At 33.2% G+C, this 21,719-nt stretch overlaps 2 protein-coding genes across 3 annotated transcripts; one reads left to right on the top strand and one right to left on the bottom strand.

The window, feature by feature from the left end:
* The first annotated feature begins 210 nt into the window (after positions 1–210).
* On the top strand, positions 211–15,327 carry LOC123697708 (protein gooseberry-neuro). Of its 2 annotated transcripts, XM_045644240.1 has the most exons (6): positions 211–665; positions 1,378–1,550; positions 7,191–7,331; positions 7,845–7,953; positions 13,624–13,820; positions 14,502–15,327. In XM_045644240.1, exons 1-6 carry the CDS (start codon positions 629–631, stop codon positions 15,222–15,224), a joined length of 1,380 nt encoding a protein of 459 aa, XP_045500196.1. In that variant the 5' UTR covers positions 211–628; the 3' UTR covers positions 15,225–15,327. The 2 variants fall into 2 exon arrangements, with proteins under 2 accessions (XP_045500196.1, XP_045500197.1); XM_045644241.1 differs by lacking the exon at positions 7,191–7,331.
* Positions 15,328–15,880: 553 nt separating this feature from the next.
* LOC123697707 (putative uncharacterized protein DDB_G0282133) lies at positions 15,881–20,953 on the bottom strand. Its single transcript, XM_045644239.1, has 2 exons — positions 20,820–20,953; positions 15,881–19,921 (listed from the first exon to the last, which is right to left on the bottom strand). Exons 1-2 carry the CDS (start codon positions 20,844–20,846, stop codon positions 16,007–16,009), a joined length of 3,942 nt encoding a protein of 1,313 aa, XP_045500195.1. The 5' UTR covers positions 20,847–20,953; the 3' UTR covers positions 15,881–16,006.
* Positions 20,954–21,719: the final 766 nt, after the last annotated feature.

Here is a 21,719-nt window from a genome sequence, read left to right on the forward strand (position 1 = left end):
AAATAGAATATATATAATAGAATGAATAATTCTAATTCAACTACAAATATGGATTTACTATTCTCCTCACACTGGTACAAGTGGGAGTGTTCCATGCACTCACTCACACAGGCGCAGCGAGCCCACAAGCTCCGAAGCCTTAAGCACGCACACCACCGCACTACCCTGTTCTTACGAACACAGCGGTACTCTCAGTTCTACACAACCTCCTCTACTGCACTCACGCGCAGAAAAAAAGATAACGCGATCTATTGATCTTTATTCTAATAAAAAAGCCGCCTTCTCATATTTTCCGTAGCTATAGTCGGACATAACTAATCTCTACAAACGAACGTCGACCGAACTTGAAGCGATCACAATATTTATGACAGCATAATTAATTAAACATGTCATTTTAATTATGTAAATAGGATGGGTGATAATCAATTTATTAAATTATGTGCTTCGCGTTTAATGTATTGTAAACAGATGTTTATCATTGAAGATGACGTTTTTATAGTGCTTAAGTGTTAAATGAATAGAGGCTTTAATGGTTCGATGAAACTTTTGTGTTTGAATACTCTTTGTAAGTTTGTGAAGTTTTGTTTTCATCATTGATGTAACATCGAGTTATTATCCATATACCATTATGGAACGTCACCAAAATGGTATGGATGTGTGGGTAGGTAAGGGTATATTTTGTTTGTTTCTATATGTATTTATATTTTCAGTTAATGTTTAAGTTTTTAACCTATAACAAGTCTAATAAGAATTTATCTCATTCGAAGAGAATATTAAGTACAGCTTTTTTACTCTATACAAAAAAATGTATATACCAACGTATTTAAATCAATGAAACAATATAAAAGCTTAAAAAATATTGTGTTAAAAAAATATAGATAAACAACTGTGCAAAATACTTAAAACATTAAATTTAACTCATTAAACTATGTTGTGTCACAAGAAATTGGCTCTACAACTTCATCGTGTATCTTTGACTCTAACTTATATAGCGCCTTCAAACGCGCCGTGTATGTTTGTTGATTTGAACTTTAACTGCCTTAAGTAAATAAAAGGATTAATAATTAATAATTATTAATGTGACATTACGGGGCGATTTTATGATATGATTTTTATGTCTGGAGGTAGTTAAGTTAACAGGCTACAGAGTGGCTATATATATAGGCTCCTTTTTTCTGCGGCGAAATACCTCATTCCCATAGGGATTTGTTACGCAGGCAAAGCCACGGTAACAACTACTATTCCATTAAACTTGTTATAAAAATTAAATAGAATCTTTTTCTTAGATTTCACACATTAACAGGCAGGTATGATAATTATGAATAAGAATTAGCATTGATATACATAATATAACAATCAATACCAAATTATTAACAGGACAAGGAAGAGTAAACCAACTAGGTGGTTTATTCATCAATGGTCGTCCTCTGCCGAACCACATCAGGCTGAAGATCGTGGAGATGGCGGCGGCGGGCGTGCGGCCCTGCGTCATCTCGCGCCAGCTGCGCGTCTCCCACGGCTGTGTCTCCAAGATACTCAATAGATACCAGGTAAGAGGAGAAAATGGTATGATTTACATCTATACTTATAATATTATAAAGCTGAAGAGTCTGTTTGTTTGAACGCGCTAATCTCAGGAACTACTGGTCCGATTTGAAATAAGCTTTCGGTGTTAGGTAGCCCATTCATCGAGGAAGGCTATTTATCATCACGCTAAGACTAACAAGAGCGGAGCTACGCGAGTGTAACCGCGGAGCGCAGGTAGTGTGTTATTATACGTTTAATAATCGAGCATGCTTCGGCATAAATTGGGACAGCTCACACCCTAGATTGGGATAGCCCGCAGCATCAAAGAGATCAGAAAAGCTGAAGATCGACGTAAATCAGTATCTAATACTAAGTAGTGTGATATGCGATTCCCCCTTCCCAGTCTATTTCTACATTCCTGACTTCAATCCTTACTTTATCAAGCAACGTATTTATTTGACTCTACATCTGTAAATGATAGTGGTTGCTAAAAATGAGGTGATCTACCAAATCTCTTGCCATAAAAAGTTACTGTATTAAACAATTAATTATACGCAAAGATGTAAATAAATTATATACCTATCATTAGAAAGTACAGAAAAAGATAGAGCCAGGAAGGTAAGGAGACACATACAATAGTATGTGTTTAATTAGACGTTACATTTAAAATACCTACGTATAATTATGAAGTATGTATTTAGTTATGTATTAGTATGTATATCAAATCACACCAATGAGAAATTGCTCTTTTAGAAAATATTTCATGAAGTTAAAGCTAAGAAAAGCTTGTATTTCAGTCAGCGATTCAGTTTTCTTTGATGTGATTTTTAAATCTAACAATTAATCTAATCCTAGAATTAAAGTTAACTTTTGAGTAGGTAAATAATAAATAGTTATAATACTTTAAAGCACTTTTAAAACAAGCCTTGTAACATTAAAATACTTAAACAAGAACGGAGTACTAATTATATTTGCATAATTACCTATAATTTGTAACATTACGGCCTCTGTAAAATTAACTTTAACTCAAAATTTTCCCTGTTACTTTGTATTTTGTAAATATAATATAAGAGCGTAAAACGCAAAGCTGTTAAAATAAATAGTTTGTTTAGGGCGACGTAAGTAGGGAAGACTTAGAAACATCTTCATGTATAAACAAAAGCTTTCATTATTCTTGAGATTAATACGTAGTAGTTATCAACCCTGACTTTGTTTGGGGGAAAATTTTAAGAAAATATATCCAGTGGTCCTTCGTTCCCAATACGTCAAAGGCTCATAAATATTATGTTAATTTATAAATCTAAAATTGATATATCAATGTGGAGTAGGTACTAGCTTTAACAAATTATTAGTTTAAAAACTGAAACACGCGTTATACTATAGGAAAACTAAAAGATAATGTTATCTCTACTTCGTAGAATTAATAAAAAAGATGAAATTGAATTGACAAGGATGTGGGTATTAAGCTTTAGTGTAATTATTACCTACATAGTTACATAGTTAGTTACTTACTTACAACCAAGACCTAGAATAGAATAAAAAACCGGCCAAGTGCGAGTCGGGCTCGCGCACAAAGGGTTCCGTAGCAGCAAATATAATAAACTTATTATGTCAATTTATACACCTGGTGAATGGAGCCTAAACTCTCCCGATATTTTGCCTTGTAGTTTTATGTATATATAACTTAACCAAAATTACAGTTAAATCAACCTATCTCAAAAACTATAAGAGATACTTTGATCAAACCAAAAATCGTTGAAAGAGTTAATTAGCATGCATCACCTCTATTTTTTTTAGAATTTTATACCCCGTAGTTATAAAAATAGAGGGGGGGGGGACATACTTTTTACGACTTTGAGAGCTGATATCTCAAAAACCGTTCACTTTAAGAAAAATGTTTTTTAGAAAACTTTATATCATTTTAAAAGACCTTTCCATTGATACCCCACACGGGTATGTACATCGAAAAAAAAAATTTCATCCCTCAGTTACATGTATGGGGGGCCCCACCCCCAATTCTTTTTTTTACTATTTAGTGTCATATTTTTGTAGCGGTTCATACAACACATATTCCCATCAAATTTCATCACTGTAGTACTTATAGTTTCCGAGTAAATCGGCTGTGACAGACGGACAGACGGACAGACGGACAGACGGACATGACGAAACTATAAGGGTTCCGTTTTTGCCATTTTGGCTACGGAACCCTAAAAAGTGCTTAAAAATATTCACACTTAGTTTAGTAATAGTAACATTTTTAAAACATTTTTATGCAATTTTTGTACCTACATGTACTTTTGTCTTTTATATTCAAAGTTCATATAAAAATTATTCAAGTTATTAATTAACAAAAAAACTATTTAATCAATGATAGTGAAAAATAGAAAGTTAAATACAAAATAAGTAGACATTAAAAAAATCTAAGTTGATATTTTGTGAACAATGAACGTTTAATATATCTAATTTTTAACGATATTTTCTAAAATAAATAAATATTAAAAATCATATCTTTTCATATATTAAATTCATTCATAGACAATCTTCATTTCAGTTGTTCCAAATGAAACGGTAACATATTATGTTCTATTTTATTCCTCTAATACCTCTAATACATATTTAAAATATTTAGAAGATGTGAATATAATACACCTTATTATCTTATATATAGGTTTTATGTTTCACATTTTCCCTTATCATGCCTGTGTGTCGGCAGTGTCGCAATATACTTTGAATATAAAGAGGGTAAAGATGAATTGAGTATCAAAGTTCAAGGATATTTTGATCTATAAAATTATCAGTATTACAGATTAATTCCTATTTTGGTGGCCATGTAGAGTTGCAAGATAATTAGGGCCGATTTTTCAATGCTTGGATAAAAGTTATCCTTCCAATTAAGTATTACACGATAATATTAAAATGTCACGTAAACTGTCAAATAAATACGGGCAATTAGAAAACGTTTTTAAAATGGTAGTTTTATACATTATTCGACGAATAAGTTTTAACTAAGGATTGAAAAATCAGCCCTTAAAGAGATAGATAGAAAGATATTCGATATTTTAGTAAAAACAGCTGCAGATAAATGTAAAAATGTATTAAAAAGAAAAATTCATAGAATGTATAAAATGTATGTCTATTGTTTCCTTTTATTGCTTGATCAAAATAACTTTCAAAAAAGAACTTATCGATTTCTTATGAGTAAAGCATTTATTTGTATCTAATTCCGATACAATTGTGCAAAAATACTCGATAATATAATATTTTAGATGTTAATTATTAAATATACCTAATGCCCTTTAGTATTTTAAAGAAAAAAAGGTAGACGTCACATAGAGCACATTTATTTATTTATCTACTCCATTTAATATACTCTGCACAAATATTTCAAAGTGACGAAACTCATATTCTGACTCAAATATTCGCGGCATCCTATTCTTATTTCGATTAATCTAAATCTCAAAAGCTAATAAATGTTGGCATCTGACAAATATGTTTGCGAATAAACATCGTTTGCTTCACAATAGACGCTTTTGCGACTTTGCATTCCTTTGCCATAAAGAGATAAAAGCTTTGAATTGAATATCAAGTTAATTATTTAACATAAGACATTTTGCTATTTCGTTTTATAGCATTCCAATCACTAGGTACATTTTATAAAACAAAGTCGATTTCTCTGTCCCTATATCCCTATGTATGCTTAAATCTTTAAAACTACTTAACGGATTTTGATGCGTTTTTTTTAATAGATAGAGTGATTCAAGAGGAAGGTATATAATTTATTATGTTTTAGACAAAGCGGGCGAAGCTGCGGGTGGAAAGCTAGTATTTTAAAAAAGTTCTCCCCGCGTGTTCTAATTTTTTCTTTTTTTTTTTTTAATTTCCCAATATATAAATATAAAATATGCTTATTTACATAAAACATCTGAAAATGGGAAAATATTGAAATTATCGCCCTCTTGATAAAGTTTGAAGGATATCGTTTGCGACACAAACTTTTTCTTGGCAAATATTACAAACAAAAATAAGTACAAATCAATGAAACTCTTTCTCAACATACTTTCAAAGTGGACAAATTGAGTTTTCATAATTATTTCGAGTTTGAATTTATTTGGTTTCATTTATTTTTTCATCTACAATTTCGAAATTTAAAGGAAGCTCCGTCTTTCACATGGATTGTTTAGTATACAATTTACTTATTTACATTTACCTTTTTTAATCGTGTCAAATGAGAAAATAAATTAAAATTAAATTCTTTACTTTATATTATCTGAATCGTGATACATAAAACAATCACTTACGATAGAAAATCAACCTTAACCTTTATACATAATTTAAAATACTTAGTCTTTCATTATATTTAAAGCAACCAAGGAACATGCAATAGCTCTAGCTATTAGCTAATGTATTAGAATATAACATTATTAACTAAGCTATAATATTAAGTATAGTATTATATTATCTGTGATATTACTAAGTAGAATTCCGCCCGCGGCTTCGCATAATTCCCGTTTCTGTGGGAATTTCCCATATCAAAAGTAGCCTATATCTAATTCTGGGTCTTCAGCTACCTACATACCAAATTTCATTATAATCGGTTCTGTAGTATTTGCGTGAAACAGTAACAAACATCCACCCATCCTCACAAACTTTAGCATTTATAATATTAGTAGGATATATTCTCTATTTATCTATCTATCTTCTCTTAAATATTGTAAAATTCTCGTTTCAAAATGTTAGTTATAATATTCCTCCGAAACGACTCTACATCTATTTTTCATACCCCTATAAGTGATAAGAGTAAGCAACGTTTGCTGGGACAGCTAGACGTATTACTAATATATCTATCTATAAATAGTAGCGAACAATTGCTATTGTATCCCTGTGCAGTGAAGCCTGAAGGTTCATTTTCACCCGGGTACTCACGGTACAATAGTATTGTTTCACTCAGGAAACATTTATCCACGCTTTGTTGATGCTTTCATAGATTTCGGTAATATAACATTTTGTGTTCTAATACAAAACCATAAACACATTAATTTTGAATTTAATAGTTTGCCTTAGATTTTACGCTTTAATATTACGTATAATTACAGGTAACAGGTAAATATCGTACTTTCAGATAAATTAAAAATTATTTGGTATATATATATAAAACCCTTTAAAAATAATTTAAAATAGCGAATCAGGTAAGGGCAAAATACACTATTGTTAAGGATTGAACTTGTGTTTCGAAATTTTATGAATTTCAGGGCTTTTTTTTCCTTTCCAGACTTTCTCATCATCATCCTTTTTAATGAAATTTTAATTTCCTATATAAAATATAATCAAATGCTAAATAGTTTTTCTCTTTTCTCAAAACAAGAAGAAAATTATTCGACGCCTTGCACTTTATTAAACAGAAACTGAATTTTTTAATGTTATATATTTTAATCACTCAAAAATTTGTAATACCGAGACACACATTCAAATAAGATTACTCTTTGTACATTTTTTTTTATTTAACTTAGCCAGAAATTAGGCAAAATGACACAAAATTTTATAATTACTGCACAAACATCTTTAAAAAATATATCTATAATACACTTGACATAAATTAAAATATTCCTTTTTGTACTATATAATGGTAATCAGTAAATTTCAGTAATTGTATGTATTTTGCATAGGAGACAGGGTCGATTCGGCCCGGAGTGATCGGTGGGTCCAAGCCAAGGGTGGCCACTCCTGAAGTCGAGGCGAGAATAGAGGAGCTTAAGCGACAAAACCCGGGCATATTCTCGTGGGAGATAAGAGAAAAGCTATTAAAAGTAAGACTTATTTCCTATCTTTTTCTTTTATTTATTTATTTCAAAAATTTAATGTAACAAAAACACGTGCAGTAGAAAATTATGTACAGATATCGAAGTAATTTTTAGTTATTTCATACTATAAATAATTCAGTTCAACATATTATGAACAATAAGAAATAAGCTGAAGAATAATTATATTCGATAGAAATTTTTATGTCTTATTTCGTACTAAAAATTTCATTAATTCACACTTCTAATTAGGTATCACTACATCTATTCTATCCATTCACTACACATTAGGTTCACAAAGCCAATATTAAATTATTAAAAAAATGTAATATTTATCTGTATCCTCCCTCTTTCTATTGTATCTTTAACCAGGTTTACACAATCTACTTAATCATCTTCATTAATAATTAACAATAGAACATCTCACAAACTTTTCACAGGCACCTTATTGATCTCTTTATTTAACTTTTCAGTACTGTTAGGTTTATTTAACCCGTATAAATGTAATAATATAAATTTCAGGAAGGCGTATCAGATCCTCCGAGCATATCTTCAATCTCTCGTCTCCTGCGCGGCGGTGCACGGGACCCAGACGGGAAGAAGGATTACAGCATCGATGGTATACTCGGTGGTAAGAAAATCTATATTTTGAAATAATAACAAGGATAACTTCCTTGAAATCATATAAAAGTCAATAAAGCTCAAATTAATAAACTTATTCGTAACTATTTTCTAATTGTTCAACTTGACATTTAAATTATGTATCCAATTATGATAGAGAACTAGATATACTATGAAGTTTTAGATAATATGTATGGTTTATTAAAAAAAAACTGTATAAAATCCATTACATAAGCACATTGCAGTCTAACAAAAATATTAATGGGTGTAGGTACATTTAAGTTACTTAAGGAAATGTGTAGCCGTGAGGATATTTACATTAAATATTAATATTTTTAGCACACAAATTTTTAACGATAATGGTTTTAGACCCAGGATTTACGCAAACTATGAACCATTAAAAACTTACAAAAAAGCAACCCTACCGCCTTATTGTGCAACTTCCCTTATAACAACCTTAAAGCAAAAGCAACCTGTCAAAGGCTCTCACGTCGAAAAAAATCAATTTCCGCACACAACGTGAATCGTACCGTCATTGTCGCCGAGAAATATTGGCTTGTCGGCTTGTTTGGCCGACACAGGTCGACGCTGGCCGACAAAGTGCCGCGGGCTCGCCTGCAGCGCGTCTCGATAGTGCTGAAACGACAACAATCCACATGTTTTGCCGATTGTGCCATTGTTGCATTATGCACTTACAATTATTGCGACTTTGACTTTCGCCGATACCTGTTACGGTATTCCCTTTGCTCTAGTTTTTGTAGCACTTCGAAGCTATACTATTCAATTAATAGAAAGCGCAAACATGTTCGTGTATGAGCTGAATTTTTGTACGATTTTTATGTATAGTTCACACATAGTTATATTTGCATTTAAAATACCTATGTATCCTATTAATAAAACATCTTATACGCTAAATGTTATGAGTATGTATTGGAAGAACTAGTCTTTCAATATTTTCCACTCTTTGGACTCATCCACTTGTCTGTCACTATTCCGATCATAATTTGCAATAAATAAAGATGTGTAGGATTTAAAACTCAAACTTTTAACGGCTATCAAGCTGCTACGTTTTTGCACAAAGATTTATTTACTCGAAACAAAGTAATAACGGTAAGCAAGATATGTATCTCTCAAAAACATCCGCCATCTTAAAACAGTTAAGCGTAAACGGAACGTATGTTTACATTGTAACAAATTAAAATATTGCAAATGGCGTCACGCTCCCCGCTACACTTTCACATCAGAATAGAAAGAGATGAGAGCGATAAAACATCACATTTGTTTAATAACAACACCTATTAGTATGGGCTAATGCGGTTATGTTGATAGAACCTCCACGATGCCCACACATACGTTTGGATAATGATTAGAAAAAATATAACTGCCTTATACCTTGCTCTATGTATGAAATGAATAATTCATGTGAAAAAAATTGTGTGGTTAAGTGTCAAATTCTATTATTGTAAAAGATTGTTAACGATACTAGCAAGTATAAAAGAATAAGATAGAATGTGAAATTAAGTACGAGTGCACTAGGTTTTATAAGCCTTTGTAGAGAATATAGAAATATGTCTGTTTGTCGCCTGAAACAAGGAAATCTTGCAAAATTGTAACAATAGGTATTCTTTAAAATATCACAAATATCTAGACACGCGGCAGCGTGTCAAGCCGAGTTCAAGCGAAGAGAACTGGCGAGCAGCAGCCGTGTGTATATTTACACGAACCATTTCGAGCCACTTTTCACCCCCTTATAACTCGAAAACTATTTAAGTTATATAAACCAAATTTGGTACATATCAAGAGGACCTCAAGATAAACAAGAACCTTAAATTTCATAAATACAGATTAAACAGTTGCGTAGATATTAATATCCAAAAATCGCAATTTTTAAGACTGACTGACTTATAGACATATACAAAACCTAACCCACTTCCAGATGACCTAGAAAGTTCAAATTTTGTAATCAACTAGGTAATAGTGAGTGTACAAAGGAAAAAATCAGAAAATACTGAATTTATTTGTATTTAATTTTTTTTTCAATGACATAAATTTTGTTTGTATGGAAAAATGGAAAAGTTTAAAAAAAAAGAAAATAGTATATTCACCTTACTAGTCTTAAAAAATAGATCAAAACTAATCAGTGGCCGAAAAAAAATTTGAAATCCATCAATAAATGACTGAGATATAGATTATTGAAGTTTACATATTTTAGGACGAAACATCTGTAGATTCGAAGCGCCTCTGACATCACACTCACTCGCGCTAGTCTCGCTAGGGCGGATTACTTCGATTGCATGATTTCTTTATTCAAAACTGTTATTAAACGTAAAATAAAAGAAAATTGTAATAAAAATATTGCCTTTATTGCTCATACAGTTAAAAATAATATATAATTTTACATATTCACATTTATTTATTCTTTATTTATGAGTGTTTAGTTTAGTTTTAATTTCAGTGTAAATAAATAAATAAATAAATAAAATCTTTATTTTGCTTTAAACATGGTATTCAATGGTGATACAATTATATTAATAAAGCACAAACATGTTTTGCCAATACAAGCATGCAAAAATAATTACCATAAATGGTGTAATGGAAGAAGGCTTCGTCGAAGGTCGAAATGATTTAATTTGCGTAATATTAATATGAGTGAAACATCTTTAGGCGCGTTTAGAGTAAAATTTCAAGATCGCGTCATGGCAATACCGTAACGTCATGGAGTAAGGCGACGATTCTTCTACAACGATCTTTGCATCTTGGTAATAGTGTGTGTACAAATTCACGCTGGATGTTTAGAAAATCATGAAATCTTTTAAACAGAAAACGAGTTTAAAAAATTGCAGATAATGACGGGGCAATGTCCGCTGACATTCATAACATATAAGAAAATATAGAAAATAATACTAAACAAACCATACAGAGAAACCGCAAGAAAAAAAAATCGTAATTTTCTGTACAAAAAGTAATGATATCCCACCAAAAACATAAATGTAAAAATTGGAGCCGAGTTCAATCGTTGACTTAATTTGCCAAAAAAAGAAATGAGATCTAAATGTGTGCCAAGTTCTGCAGACAGTCCAGAAATTTATTTACAAAGATGTATTCAGTTCTTAGGTTGACTGAAAACTCAATTGTTTTATTTTCCCTTAGAGAACAATGTTTATTCCAAAATATAACTTTTTTAATTTGAATAATATAATTATTTTCACAAAGCAAACAACCAATGACCTATTGAACCCCATAATTTGATGAGGCTAGTTTTACATACTGTTTATATTTTGTGAGGTTCTAAAAACTAGCCTCATCAAATTATGGGGTTCAATAGGTCATTAGTTGTTTGCTTTGTGAAAATAATTATATTATTCAAATAAAAAAAGTTATATTTTGGAATAAACATTGTTCTCTAAGGGAAAATAAAACAATTGAGTTTTCAGTCAACCTAAGAACTTAATACATCTTTGTAAATAAATTTCTGGACTGTCTGCAGAACTTGGCACACATTTAGATCTCATTTCTTTTTTTGGCAAATTAAGTCAACGATTGAACTCGGCTCCAATTTTTACATTTATGTTTTTGGTGGGATTCACAATCACACCGCAAATTTTCACACTATTCACATTCAACGTAAATTAATAACCCCACTTCGAAACACAAACAAAATCAATTTTGTAGACGCTATACAAATCCTGGAACATGACAAAAGGATCCCAGGGCCAAATGAGCGTACGCCCACATAACCGACGTGCTAATCCGGCCATCTGTTAAAATCGAAACAAACTGCTGAAACAAAGGCCGGCCGACGATTTTAATGAGCCCAGATTATGAAGGTGTTAAACCGCCGTCGCTGCGCTTTCAACTTCCAAATTATGACTTTTGAACGAAGCCGGCTTCACGGGGTCACATTTCGGCAATCGGCAAAGCTAATCTCGCCCTCTCACACCTCCTACACCACCATAAGCCTCTCGCATTTTTCAGACATAAAAATTTTTACCACCAGAAAACAACAAACTTGAACCCTAAATTAAAGAGATGAGGATTAAATTTACGCAGGCACGAATCGTAAGTTATTCAGCCTCATACGTTATAATCTGAGTCGGAATTAAAAAGACTAAATAATTCTGTCCCGCAGTCGCAGGGAATTTGAGTAATGTGTGTCGTTTTATTTCAATACGTCATTTTAGCTAGCCACAAATGTTTGTGGTTTAAAAAAAGGTCTTGTTCTTACAAGATTTTTTTGTTGATACAAATTATATAATGTTATGCTAATGCAAATTGATTTAAAGATGAGTTGAAAAGTAATTAATTTACTTGTCGCGTATTTAAGCAATTATGTAAAATCGTATCCACGAGAGATTATGCAAAGTGATGTCCACGTCCACAGCTATTCATGAATTACCACAAACGCAAGCCAAAAAGTGCAACACGCATTAAAATTTGCGTCGTCGTTTTATGTCATAAATCCAGATCGCGACACCAAAATATTGAATGGTGCCAAAATGTCACCGTGAGGCAAAGAGGCCGACAAAGAAGCCGCCACGCTGGGTGTTCCTTACAACATTGAGCCCCTATTTTTTCATTTCATTCAATTTTGACTTCTTTCAAAAGGCTATTAATATAAGCCGCATTTTTGAAATCGGTTTTGAGGCCAAAGCCGCGTATTGTTGAATCTGTTTTTTAATCTGTTTCCGTAGGATACCGCTACCGATTTATAAATGAGCCGGCCGGCGAGTCTCGACGGTTTTTGATTTAGGCGAATTAAAACATGATGTGGGTTTGTGTAAAAAACACGATGTTAATAAATAACGCGTGTTTCAAAAAACAGATGAAGACAAATCGCTACGAGACATATCAAATAAATTATAACTCTACATTAAGATGACAGTTTATTGATCTACTGCAGCGCAGATTTATAGCCCATTTATTTTTTTGTTGCTCACGTTGCGTGAGATAGCATAGTAATACTACGTAATAGTACCGCTAGGCCTATTTCGGAACATTTCTAATTCGATTACTATTTCAAACTCAACCTCAAACATTTATTCATTCAATTAGACTTCTTCTAGAAGCACTTTGGAATTGTCATAAAATAGTTTTACCAATTACCACTAAAGATTTTCGTATTAAATATTTTTAACTATAAAATACTTATTTTAAAATAAGTATAATAGGTATTCTAATACCCGCATATAATTAAACACAAAGAAAATAAAGAATAGTTAGGTCTCCTAATTGAATAATCTTATTCTACCGTAATACGCAAGCCTCGTCCGAGCTTCTAAAGAGCTTAAAGCTTTATCAGCTAGAGATGCATATTATATTCACAGCGTTAGTTTATACAAGGCTTCTCTTTAACTTGGCTAATCTTATATGAGTCGTGCATGTTTAAACACATTATATATGTTGTGTTCGCACATATTTCTGTACTATACGACTATGTTGCGTGGCATTTGTTTGAAAAAATGAAAGGCCAGGTGCTCTAACTTGCACTATTTCATGAAATTCTAATTCCTTATCGTAATACATTCACAAATGACTGATTACAATTTTATACATAACAGCTTCGTAACAGTTATTGACGCGTTTGCTAATTAATTAATAGTTTAATACCAAATAAAAATAAACAGAAAGTATAACATCTAACTGATTTATTATCGACTATTTATAAGTTACTTTGTTCCAGGTCGAGGTTCAGATTCATCAGACATAGAGTCAGAACCAGGTCTCACACTAAAGCGAAAGCAGCGTCGATCAAGAACAACCTTCACTGGAGAACAACTCGACGCACTGGAGAGAGCCTTCCACAGAACGCAGTACCCTGATGTATATACTAGAGAAGAATTAGCATTGCAAACAGGACTGACTGAAGCAAGAATACAGGTTTGTATTTAACTTCATACTTTTAGTCAAAGATGTAAGTAGGTAGGTACAATGTGAGCTTTTGCGAATGATGCAAAATTGTGGAAGAAGAAGTTTTTCTAAAGTAAATAGATGTAGATACAATAGGCGTTTTTGCCAATAATACACAGTTTTAGTAATACTTAAAGCCCATAATTCATTCATATGAATTTAAAAATATTTTACTACCACGAATACCACGAATTCTATCGAAAAATACACTGCAAGAAAAATAAGAGTATTAAAAAATATTCAGAATCAACTATATAAGTCAACAAAAAATATTTTACATCGTGCTAAATTGATATTAGATAGATAAAAAATAATTGTGCAGAACAAAAGAGAAATTTTAATTGTAACGTTATTTCAATTGTACATTTGACGTGCTCCGAAACGTGATGACACAGTGAGTGAGCTAATATTATGAAAAATATATAAATCAAGAGAGATAGTCGTTGCTTTATAGCAACGAATGAATTATTAATTAATTCATATCATTTAACATGGTGGCATTATCGATACATAAAATACCAATCAATATTTCTTTTGGACTTAGTTGTTAGTTACACACCAAAGCGACCATTAAAATTATCTAACTAATACCAAAGCAATTTTACTAACTAGAATATGCTTAAAAAAATAAAGTTTATGTTTAATTTGTAGGTATGGTTCTCCAACCGACGCGCAAGACTGAGAAAACATACGGGTTCCAATGCAGCACCTTCTTTGTCGTCGTACTCATCGTTACCAATGCCTCAGATCCCATGTCCATACCCAGCAGGAGACATACCATCACTATCACAACACCACCCGCAACATCCAGATGCTTGGCATCATCAGAAGTACACCAATTACAACCAACTAATGGCTCAATCTCAGCATTTAAACCAAGCTTTCCAGACAGCCAATTTCCCGAGTTCGTCCGGTGCTACATTTAGCCATTTAGTAAGCGCTGGCGCTGGAGCATCCCACAGTCAATTATTAGAAGCAAGTGCATCAAGAAACGATTATGCAAGATACCCAAACAGTGATGTTTATAATAAACCAATAAATTACTTGCCTAAGGAATCTGAAGCTAGTGATAAAGTTAGCGGTGAAGAAGTTATAGAACCGAGCGATGAGGCTTATGTCAAAACTGCGAGCAATTATAAGGAATTAGCTAGCAACGAATATCCCAAAATTCCTACAGACTACTCAAAGATACCAGTTGAGCCATCACCTTCTAATTGGAGTCCATCTCATAACTCACTCAATATGGGACTAACTGGAATTCCAAGTGATTATAAATATATGAACGATCCTTATGCATTTTCCAATGTACCAGATCCCTTAAGCCAACATAATTATCCAAATCCACCTAATGCTGCTAACAAATATTGGATTTGACATTTTGTGCAACTTAAATTGAATAGATCGAAAAATAAGTAGACAAGTCTTTCTACGGCAGTACCTAATTATTAGAATAGAATTATTTTTATTAAATTAATTAGTATAAGGCAATGTACATAATAAATTAATTTAAATAAATAAATTATGTATTGTATTATAAATTAGTATTATAATGTAACTTTGCACTGTAGGTTAATTATTTGAAGTATTACCTCTGTTATGCATTCCTTTTAATACCTATTTTAATACCAAAAGTTAGTAGAATTATAGTAGAAGTCATTAGCAAATAAAGTTACTTATGTATTACCAACTATTTGTTTAATTGAAACACCCATACAAAAGCTTTGGACTATATACTAAAAACCATAAAGCTTAGAAACAATAGAACCTCATGATGGGCTCGTATGGTGCTATTATATTATATTAATAACTCAGGCCCCGGAATCACAGACACAATAGAAAATCTCAAATGTCGTGGACCGATCGGGCCGCTCGGGGCTCAATGGTAATTAAATTTATTTTACTATTTTAATCTTATTATTCTCGCAGTACAAAATCAATTTGGGATATGAATAAAAGGAACTATAAATTAAAAAGGCATTTATTTAAGCTATACTAAAAAACACAATAATAATATTATGTATTTAAATGCATTTTGGATACAAATTACATGAATTTATATTTTTTACACAAAATCCAAATTTCTAAATTATCTAGTCCTATTTACATTTTATCGAATTTATTTAACAACTAATAATGTGTTATACTGTCCTACTACATTACTGGGTGACAATTTCTACAACTGTTGCGCCTGGTTCATTAGCTAGAGTAAAGCCTATGTCTGCTGGAGTATTTGGTACAGACTCAGTAATTCCTGATTCGGGTATAGTATAGGCTTGTTCCGTAGTACTTGGTTCATTTTGAACGTCCAATGTAGTTAATATATTTTCAGTAGCACCAGTGTCAACAACCGTCTGTGTCTGGGATTCAATCGTAACAATTTCAGTTGCTTCACTTGGGATTGTTGCACTTTGTTCTGTTGCACTTGTTACATCGACATTACTTGGGTTACTTCCAGATCCTATATTAGTTTTATCAACATTTTTCTGTGCACGAGTATTTGTTGTTTCACCCGTTTGAGTTGAATTTGTATTAACTGGTAGATTACCAGCTGGCTTTTCTGTAACAACTCCTTCTAAAACTATAGTTTCTGCCGGAATACCAGACGATGGTGATGATTCAATATTGGCCGTTGGTACATTATCCACAATAGTAGAGGGTTGCTGGTCTTTGTTGTTATTACCTGTTTGGTCCACGACACTCACAACAACAGGAACTAAGTTTGGAACTGAATTATCATTTGTATTTACAATAACTGCTTCTGAATTACCCAGGTTACTAACAGTAGCGATGTCAATGGGTACTACACTTGATGCTTCAATTTCACTAAGTACAGTATTTGGGGGAACTGGACTACTTTCCCCAGCTCCTATAACTACATTTCCATTATTAACATCTGGAGTGACACCGTTAGATGGATCCTGACTATTAATATTGTTAACATTCACCGATGCAGTAGTAGCTACATCTACAACAGGGACGGATGAGAGAGATGATCCTCCAACAATAGCATTATCCGCAGCGCCTGTGTTTATGCCGCTTGAAGTAATACCATTGTTTGCATTCGATATTTCAGCACCTGGTTTATTGTTTGACGATACTATATTATCAGTACCTGCAACATTTGCTTCTGCACCCGGTACAACAGCATCTTGAATGTTATTATCTGCAACACTCACACCATCTATGTTAGATTGGACGGTGCTTCCAGTGGAAGGATTATTATTTCCACTGCCTATCGACACTTGGGATTGATCAACTGGATTTGAGGCTAAATTATTGCCTGGTTGGCCATCAGATACAAGATTGTTTCCACCATTATTTTCAACTAAAGGTTGATCAGCTAATGGACTGCTTGCGGCATTATCACTGACGGTAACCAATGAAGGCTCATTAACTATTCCGGTACTTACACTATCAGAAATGCTTGGTACAGGCACATCACTAGCATTTGCCGATGACACCGGAGATTGCGCTTCATTGTTGTTCACAGCACTTCCTCCAGCACCAACCGATACATCATTTTGTGAATTAATAGAATTTCCGGGTGTTGCATCGTTAGCATTTACGGCAGGTACTGGAGATTGTGCTTCATTGACGTTGATACCGTTTCCTCCAGCGCTTACAGGTACATCATTTTGTGTATTAATAGAACTTCCAGATGCAGCATCGTTAACATTTACGGCAGGTACTGGAGATTGTGCTTCATTGTTGTTGACACCGTTTCCTCCAGCGCTAACAGATAGATCATTTTGGGAATTAATAGAATTTCCAGGAGTAGCATCGTTAGCATTTACAGCAGGTACTGGAGATTGTGCTTCATTGACAATGATACCGTTTCCTCCAGCGCTAACAGGTACATCATTTTGTGTATTAATAGAACTTCCAAATGCAGCATCGTTAACATTTACGGCAGGTACTGGAGATTGTGCTTCATTGTTGTTGACACCGTTTCCTCCAGCGCTAACAGATAGATCATTTTGGGAATTAATGGAATTTCCAGGAGTAGCACCGTTAGCATTTACGGCAGGTACTGGAGATTGTGCTTCGTTGTTGTTGACACCGTTTTCTCCGACGCTTACAGATACATCATTTTGTGACCCGATAGTAATTCCAGATGAAGCATCGCTTGGATTTGCTGATAAAACTGGAGATTGAGGTCCGTTGTTGTCCACAGCGCTTGTTCCGGTGCTAACAGATACATCATTTTGGGAATTAATGGAATTTCCAGGTGTGGCATCGTTAGCATTTACGACAGATGCTGGAGATTGTGCTTCATTGATGTTCACACCGTTTCCTCCGGCGCTAACAGATACATCATTTTGTGAATTGATAGTATTTCCAGATGTAGCATCGTTAGGATTTGCTGATGACACTGGTGACTGTGCTACGTTGTTGTTTACAGCGCTTTCTCCGGTGCTAACAGATACATCATTTTGTGAATTAATAGAATTTCCGGGTGTTGCATCGTTAACATTTACGGAAGGTCCTGAGGATTGTGCTTCATTGACGTTGACACCGTTTCCTCCGGCGCTAACAGATACATCATTTTGTGAACCGATAGTACTTCCAGATGAAGCATCGTTAGGATTTACGGCAGGTACTGCAGATTGTGGTTCGTTGTTATTGACACCGTTTGCTCCGGCGCTGACAGATACATCATTTTGTGAATTGATAGTATTTCCAGATGAAGCATCGTTAGGATTTGCTGATGAGACCGGGGATTGTGCTACGTTGTTATTTACAGCGCTTTCTCCGGTGCTAACAGATACATCATTTTGTGTATTAATAGAGCTTCCGGATGCAGCATCGTTAGCGTTTACGGCAGATACTGGAGATTGTGCTTCGTTGTTGTTGACACCGTTTCCTCCGGCGCTAACAGATACATCATTTTGTGAACCAATAGTGCTTCCAGATAAAGCATCGTCAGCATTTACAGAAGATACTGGAGATTGTGCTTCATTGTTATTCACAGCGCTTGGGTTCGAGACTTGATTTGGAGACCCACCGTTTATAAAAGCGCTTTCTCCCGCGTTAACAGGTACATCATTTTGTGAATTAATAGAACTGCCAGATGTAGCATCGTTTGCATTTACAGAAGGCAATGGAGATTGTGCTTCGTTGTTCACAGCGCTTGGATTGGGTACTTGGTCGGTACTAACAGGTCCATTATTTTGTGCATTATTTCCAGAAAACCAGTTTGGTATAATATTTGCCATAAACTGGGATATCGTTTGTAAGAAACTTTTCTTTTCGTCAAGAGTTTGCTGTGCCGTCGCTGCCCAAGGTAAGGTTATATTCTTCAATACGATGGTCTTATTATCTATCTCTTCAATCTCCTTTTCAAGATCGTTTCGTAAGTTTTGCAATGTAATAGGATTAAGTCTACTCAGAACTTGTGTGCGTATTGCTTCAATAGCCACGGTGTCGTTTTGCAATTTGTTTTGTATTAAGTTTGTTATAGCCTGGCGACGTTCGCTCCTTGTACTATTGGGTTGAAGACCTAATTCTTCTTGAATATACCTAGCCAATGCTGCTTGTTTCTCGGCGTTTGTACTACCTAATGTTAAACCATACTTCATGTAAATGTGACTTCTCCATATATCTTCCATTTCAACAGAATTTTCTTCTTCAGTTTCTAAGAAATTGTCATCATTCTTTTCATTGGCTTCTTTCTTTAAGTCCTTTAGAATTTTATCTTGCTTTTTCTTTTCTTGTTTTATACGTTTTTCTTCTTCCTTCCTTTCCCGTTCTTGTTGCTTTCTTTCCTCTTTTTGTTTTCGTTCTTCTTCTTTTCGACGACGTTCTTCTTCTCTTCGCTTTTCCTTTTCTTGTTGTTCTACTAACTTCCTTTTCAATTTTTCTTCTCTTTCACGTCGCTTCTCCTCCCTTTCTCTCAATTTCTTCTCCAAGGAATCATCATCATCATCGTCATCGCTCTCGCCACTATGTTTGGCACGTTCTGCAGAAGAATCAGACTCTTCAGAATGTGATCTCTTATTTCTTATTAATAAACTGTTTGAGTCATCTGATTCGTAGGGCAGATACTTGGCACTTACTAGGCAGACGCCCACCTGAAACACGATGGAAAGAAATATTAATTAACTGATATTGCAAAAAAGCAGTAATTTTTGGTAATCTCGATTAAACACGGGGAAATACTAGTACAAAAATATGCGAGCATAGATAAGTCCACATCTTTTATTCGATTATTGTTATGAGTTTCAACATAATCAAAATATTGTTTACATTTAAAAAAATACTTCGATACTATTTTGAATTAGTTCCACGTTGGGTCATTATAAAATCATGCCACCTTTCGATAAGGTTTTCTTATTAAAGTTTTAACATAAAGAAAGAAATAGATAAAGTTAGAAATGCACAAACAGCTTTGAAAATAAATTAATTATGTGAATAATGAAATGCAAAATAATTGCCGATCTACAAAAAGTTATGTTCAAAAATTAGTATTTAAATACACATCGTTCCTTTTAATTATATTTCATGGAAAATATATTTAAAAATGCATTGCATATTATAAAAATTACCATTGAATTAATTTAATTTACCTACTTAATTAAATAAATAATATTAAATAAATAATCCATACATCAAAACAATTAAAACAATAAATAATTGTTTAACTTACAACTCAATAGGTAGTTTAATTCACATGTTGAGAACAATAAAAAAATATATATTTTCCTTAATCGAACCCAACCCCTGAATTTTACCCTATCAATTTATTTAATTAACTTCAATATACATAAAAAATTCTTAAGATTAGCAAAGACTTCATCATGTTATTCAAATATTCCAATTTATCTCCAAAAAAAGAACGCATTCACGTGATATTAAAAATATAAATATAGAGATTAGAGATCTTACGCGAAATGCTGTAAACTATGTAGGTAACTATGTAAACTATGTACTACTAACAAAATAAAGAAATATAATACAAAGTGTACTTACAATTAATAGTAGTAGCGTTATCTTCATTGTAACATCAACTTATTTCGTATAATAAATAATTCGTTCGCACTCAAACTAAAACATGCGTTTCATTTGGCTCGTTCGTTTCTATTTGTGCCGAAATATGTCTAACCATCCTTTTATACTGCGCCACTAATTATTAGAGATAAGGCAGATAATGACTCCCGAAGAGATAACTAGCAAGACAAACAGAGTGTTTTCGCAGTCTGACTCATGACAATAATGTAATGAAAGTTGGATATAACCGACGGATGTTTGTATTCTTCGTCAAATACAACAACGGAAATGTGGCTTATAAAAACATAATTCATGTAAACAGTTTAAACGAAGTATGAAAACAATCTAGACAAAATTTAAATCGATATTGTAAGACTGCTTTATATTAATAATAATACTCTGTCAAACCCTTTGAGATAACGCTGAATTGAAGAGTCGAAGTTAAAATTATGGCTGAATTTCTTATCACAATAAGACAAATATTTCTGCCTGAACATGTAATCTTCTGCCTTAACATGTAATATTTAGTGGTTTACCATGAAATCCAATATGTCTTCCTGAAACTGAAGATAGAGTGCTTTATTATTTACTAGCTTTCCACCCTCGGCATCGCCCGCGCAGTCAAAGAAAAACCCGCATAGTTCCCGTTCCCGTGGAATTTCCGGGATAAAACCTATCCTATGTCCTTTCTCGGGTGTCAAAATATCTCTATACCAAATTTCATGCAAATTGGTTCAGTAGTTAAGGCGTGATTGAGTAACAGACAGACAGAGTTACTTTCGCATTTATAATATTAGTATGGATTTAAAAACAAATTAACGCACCCATAACATTTAACCTGAAAAGGTTGGCTAAATATACGGTCATCGAAAAAATTAGATG

This window comes from Colias croceus, chromosome 15 (assembly GCF_905220415.1).
Source record: "Colias croceus chromosome 15, ilColCroc2.1".
Classification (NCBI taxonomy): domain Eukaryota; kingdom Metazoa; phylum Arthropoda; class Insecta; order Lepidoptera; family Pieridae; genus Colias; species Colias croceus.